The sequence below is a fragment of the Calidris pugnax genome, unplaced genomic scaffold, assembly GCF_001431845.1.
Source record: "Calidris pugnax isolate Ruff unplaced genomic scaffold, ASM143184v1 scaffold889, whole genome shotgun sequence".
Taxonomy (NCBI): Eukaryota; Metazoa; Chordata; class Aves; order Charadriiformes; family Scolopacidae; genus Calidris; species Calidris pugnax.
The window spans coordinates 5,275-11,134 of record NW_015091532.1 but is presented as its reverse complement, the minus strand read 5'-3'; the positions used below and the strand labels follow the sequence as shown (position 1 = coordinate 11,134).

The window sequence follows — 5,860 nt, the reverse complement described above, 5'->3', positions numbered from 1 at the left end:
CGTGTGCTCTTCCGATCTGGGTGTCTGGCCCCCCCGGGGGTCCCGGCCTTACCGACGGTGGTGAGGAGGGTGGTGACGAAGAGGAGGGCGGTGGCCAGGTCCCACCGGGAGGCGTTGGGGGTCCCGGTGTCGCGGTGGGGGGTGGCGGGAGGGGCGGTCCCTTCCAGCGCCTGCAGCCCCAGTGCTCCCAGTAACACCAGTCCCGCGTAGGCGACGGCCGCCAGCACCGCCCCGCGCCCCATGGCCCCGCGACCCTCACCGCCGCCTCCGGTAACGGCCCCGTGACCCTCACCCCAGCCTCTGGTCGCCCCGGTACTGGTACCGGCCCCGTGCCCCTCACCGCAGCCTCTGGTCGCCCCGGTACCGCCCCCGTGACCCTCACCGCCGCCTCCGGTACCGGTCCTGAGCCCCTCACCCCGGCCTCTGGTCGCCCCGGTACTGGTACCGGCCCCGTGCCACTCACCGCAGCCTCTGGTCACCCTGGTACCGCCCCCGTGACTCTCACCCCAGCCTCCGGTAACGGCCCCGTGCCCCTCACCGCAGCCTCCGGTACTGGGACCGGTGCCTGTGCCAGCTCTGTAGCCCTCACCGCAGCCTCCGGTGCCGGTCCCGGTCCCGTGCCCCTCTCCAAAGCCTCTGGTCCCGGTCCCGGTGTCGCCCCGCGCCCCTCACCGCAGCCTCTGGTCACCCCCGGTGCCGGTCCCGGCTCCTCGCCCCTCACCGCAGCCTCTGGTCGCCCAGATACCGGCCCCGTGACTCTCACCCCAGCATCCGGTAACGGCTCCGTGCCCCTCACCGCAGCCTCTGGTCACCCCCGGTGCCGGTCCCGGCTCCTCGCCCCTCACCGCAGCCTCCGGTGCCGGTCCCGGTCCCGTGCCCCTCTCCAAAGCCTCTGGTCCCGGTCCCGGTGTCGCCCCGCGCCCCTCACCGCAGCCTCTGGTCACCCCCGGTGCCGGTCCCGGCTCCTCGCCCCTCACCGCAGCCTCTGGTCGCCCAGATACCGGCCCCGTGACTCTCACCCCAGCATCCGGTAACGGCTCCGTGCCCCTCACCGCAGCCTCTGGTCGCCCCGATACCGGGTCCCGTGACTCTCACCCCAGTCTCTGGTCACCCCCGGTCCCGGTGCCGGCTCCTCGCCCCTCACCGCAGCCTTTGATCGCCCCGATTCCGGGTCCCGTGACTCTCACCCCAGCCTCTCGTCGTCCCCGGGGCCGCCCCGCGCCCCTCAGTGCAGCCTCCGGTGCTGGTCCCGGTCCCGGTGCCGGCTCCTCGCCCCTCCCCGCAGCCTTTGATCGCCCCGATTCCGGGTCCCGTGACTCTCCCCCCAGCCTCTCGTCGTCCCCGGGGCCGCCCCGCGCCCCTCAGTGCAGCCTCCGGTGCTGGTCCCGGTCCCGGTGCCGGCTCCTCGCCCCTCCCCGCAGCCTTTGATCGCCCCGATTCCGGGTCCCGTGACTCTCACCCCAGCCTCTCGTCGTCCCCGGTGCCGCCCCGCGCCCCTCAGTGCAGCCTCCGGTGCTGGTCCCGGTCCCGGTGCCGGCTCCTCGCCCCTCACCGCCGCCTCCGGTACCGGTCCTGAGCCCCTCACCCCAGCCTCTGGTCGCCCAGATACCGGGACTGGCCCCGCGACCCTCACTGCCGCCTCCGGTAACCGCCTCCTGCCCCTCACCGCAGCCTCTGGTCGCCCCCGTGACTCTCACCGCAGCCTCCGGTACCGGTCCCGGTGCCGGCTCCTCGCCCCTCACCGCCGCCTCCGGTACCGGTCCTGAGCCCCTCACCCCAGCCTCTGGTCGCCCCGGTGCCGCCCCGCGCCCCTCAGTGCAGCCTCCGGTACCGGTCCCGGTGCCGCCCCACGTCCCTCAGTGCAGCCTCTGGTCCCGGTCCCGGTCCCAGTGCCGGTCCGGTGACTCTCACCCCAGCCTCTGGTCACCCCCGGTGCCGGTGCCGGCTCCTCGCCCCTCACCGCAGCATCCGGTAACGGCTCCGTGTTCTTCACTGCAGCCTTTGATCACCCCCGATACCGGGTCCCGTGCCCCTCACCGCAGCCTCTGGTCGCCCCGATACCGGGTCCCGTGCCCCTCACCCCAGACTCTGGTCGCCCCGGTACCGGTGCCGGTCCTGCGCCCCTCACCGCCGCCTCCGGTAACGGCCCCGTGCCCCTCACCGCAGCCTCTGGTCGCCCCGGTACCGCCCCCGTGACTCTCACCCCAGCCTCCAGTCCCGGTCTCAGTCCCGGTACCAGCCCCGTGCCCCTCACCAAAGCCTCCGGTACCGGGACCGGTGCCTGTGCCAGCCCCGTAGCCCCTCAGTGCAGCCTCCGGTGCTGGTCCCGGTGCTGGTCCCGCGCCCCTCACCGCAGCATCCGGTAACGGCCCCTCACCGCAGCCTCTGGTCGCCCCGATACCGGGTCCCGTGACTCTCACCGCAGCCTCTGGTCACCCCCGGTCCCGGTGCCGGTCCCGTGCCCCTCACCGCAGCCTTTGATCGCCCCCGGTGCCGGTACCGTGACTCTCACCCCAGCCTCTGGTCCCGGTCCTGGTCCCGATTCCGGGTCCCGTGACTCTCACCGCAGCCTCTGGTCACCCCCGGTCCCGGTGCCGGTCCCGTGCCCCTCTCCAAAGCCTCTGGTCCCGGTCCCGGTACCGCCCCACGCTCCTCAGTGCAGCCTCTGGTCACCCCCGGTGCCGGTCCCGGCTCCTCGTCCCTCACCGCAGCCTCCGGTAACGGCTCCGTGCCCCTCACCGCAGCCTCTGGTCACCCCCGGTGCCGGTGCCGGCTCCTCGCCCCTCACCGCAGCCTCCGGTAACGGCTCCGTGCCCCTCACCGCAGCCTCTGGTCGCCCCGATACCGGGTCCCGTGACTGGTCCCGGTCCCGGTGCCGGTCCCGTGCCCCTCACCGCAGCCTCCGGTACCGGTCCTGCACCCCTCACCCCAGCCTCTGGTCATCCCCGGTGCCGGCTCCTCGCCCCTCACCGCAGCCTCCGGTAACGGCTCCGTGCCCCTCACCGCAGCCTCTGGTAGCGCCGATAACGGGTCCCGTGCCCCTCACCGCAGCCTCTGGTCATCCCCGGTGCCGGTCCCGGCTCCTCGCCCCTCACCGCAGCATCCGGTAACGGCCCCGTGCCCCTCACCGCAGCCTCTGGTCACCCCCGGTGCCGGTCCCGGTCCCGGTGCTGCCCCGCGCCCCTCACCGCAGCCTCCGGTCCCGGCCCCGCGCCCCTCACCGCAGCCTCCGGTCGCACCGGAACCCACCCCGGGGGTTGGGGCGAGGGGGCACCGGGGGACGAACCCTCCCCCCCCCCTTGGAGTAACTGGGGTGACCAGTAACGGGGGGTAACTGGGGTGTTGGGGTGCAACTGGGGTGACCAGTAATGGGGGGCAACTGGGTTGACTAGTAATGGGGGCAACTGGGGTGTTGAGAGTTATGGGGGGCAACTGGGGTGACCAGTAACGGTGAAACTGGGCTGCCCAGTAAAGGGGGGCAACTGGGGTGACCAGTAACGGTGAAACTGGGCTGCCCAGTAAAGGGGGGCAACTGGGGTGACCAGTAACGGTGAAACTGGGCTGCCCAGTAAAGGGGAGCAACTGGGGTGACCAGTAACGGGGGGTAACTGGGGTGTTTGGGGGTAACTGGGATGGCCAGTACTAGGGGGCAACTGGGGTGACCAGTTACAGGGCAACTGGGTTGTTGGGGTGAAACTGGGGTGCCTAGTAACGGGGGGCAACTGGGGTGACCGGTAATGGGGGGTAACTGGGGGGACGGGAGTTCAGGGGGGGGCTCTGGGGTTCTTAGTAATGGGGGCAACTGGGGTGTTGGGGTGAAACTGGGGAGCCCAGTAAAGGGGGGCAACTGGCATGACTAGTAATGGGGGCAACTGGGGTGTTGGGGTGAAACTGGGGAGCCCAGTAAAGGGGGGCAACTGGCATGACCAGTAATGGGAGCAACTGGGGTGTTGGGGTGAAACTGGGGTGCCCAGTAACGGGGGGCAACTGGGGTGTTGGGGTGACCAGTACTAGGGGGCAACTGGGGTGACCAGTAATGGGGGGCAACTGGGGTGTGGGGGTGAAACTGGGGTGCCCAGTAACGGGGGGCAACTGGGGTGTTGGGGTGACCAGTACTAGGGGGCAACTGGGGTGACCAGTAATGGGGGGCAACTGGGGTGTGGGGGTGAAACTGGGGTGCCCAGTAACGGGGGGCAACTGGGGTGTTGGGGTGACCAGTACTAGGGGGCAACTGGGGTGACCAGTAATGGGGGGCAACTGGGGTGTGGGGGTGAAACTGGGGTGCCCAGTAACGGGGGGCAACTGGGGTGTTGGGGTGACCAGTAATGGGGGCAACTGGGGTGGCCAATACTGGGGTGCCCAGTACCAGGGTGCAACTGGGGTGACTGGTAAGGGTGTTTAACTGGGGTGACGGGTACTGGGGTGCAACTGGGGTGTCCAGGAGACCCCCCCAGGTGACCCCCCAAGGGACAGAGGGGGGTGTCAGTGTCCCCTCCCCCCCCCAGCGCCCGCCGGGGTCACGGGACCATCAGGCGCTGCCACGGGACCAGCGTTTCCTCCCGCCCCGGGGACATCGGGGGACGATGGGGGGGGACAGGGGGAATTGGGGGGGACCAGGATGTGGTGGCATCTGCCAGGCTTCCGTGGAGCTCCGTGGGTGGCAGGGACAGGGGAAGGGTGACAACCAAGGGACACTATGGCCCTGGGGACACCATGGGGACACCATGGGGACACCAAGACCTTGGGGACACCATGGGGACACCATGGCCCTGGGGACACCATGGGGACACCATGGGGACACCATGGCCCTGGGGACACCATGGCCACCACGGCCAGCCCTATGGCCATGACACCATGGCCCTGGGGACACCATGGGGACACCATGGGGACACCATGACCTTGGGGACAGCGCTGCCAGCCCCGTGCCCATGATACCGTAGCTCTGGGGACATGCCTGGGGACACCATGGGGACCTCATGGCCCTGGGGACACCGCTGGCAGCCCTGTGACCATGATACCTTGGCCCTGGGGACATCATGACCCTGGGGACACCATGGCCACCATGGCCACTCCATGGCAAGTTCTGTGCCCATGATACCGTGGCCTTGGGACATGCCTGGGGACACCATGGCCCTGGGGACACCATGGGGACACCATGGCCCTGGGGACACCATGGCCCTGGGCACACCATGGCCACCACGGCCAGCCCTATGGCCATGACACCATGGCCCTGGGGACACCATGGCCACCATGGCCAGCCCTATGGCCATGACACCATGGCCCTGGGGACACCATGGAGACACCATGGCCTTGGGGACACCATGGCCACCATGGCCAGCCCTGTGGCCATGACACCATGGCCCTGGGGACACCATGGCCCTGGGGACACCATGGGGACACCATGGCCCTGGGGACACCATGGCCACCATGGCCAGTCCTGTGGCCATGACACCATGGCCCTGGGGACACCATGGGGACACCATAGGGACACCATGACCTTGGGGACAGTGCTGCCAGCCCCATGACCATGATACCATAGCTCTAGGGACATGCCTGGGGACACCATGGGGACCTCATGGCCTTGGGGACACCACTGCCAGCCCTGTGACCATGATACCTTGACCCTGGGGACACCATGGCCCTGGGGACACCATGGCCACCATGGCCACTCCATGGCAAGTTCTGTGCCCATGATACTGTGGCCCCGGGGACGTGCCTGGGGACACCATGGCCCTGGGGACACCATGGGGACACCATGGGGACACCATGGCCCTGGGGACACCATGGCCACCACGGCCAGCCCTATGGCCATGACACCATGGCCCTGGGGACACCATGGGGACACCATGGGGACACCATG

At 69.7% G+C, this 5,860-nt stretch overlaps 1 protein-coding gene across 1 annotated transcript in view; it reads right to left on the bottom strand.

Moving 5' to 3' along the window:
* The window catches only part of LOC106899827 (potassium channel subfamily K member 6-like), a 3,152-nt gene extending 2,910 nt beyond the window's left edge, over positions 1–242 (bottom strand). Inside the window, exon 1 of the mRNA XM_014961753.1 lies at positions 53–242. Within this exon, the coding sequence (XP_014817239.1) occupies positions 53–242 (190 nt within the window). The remainder of the gene's footprint in view (positions 1–52) is intronic.
* Positions 243–5,860: the final 5,618 nt, after the last annotated feature.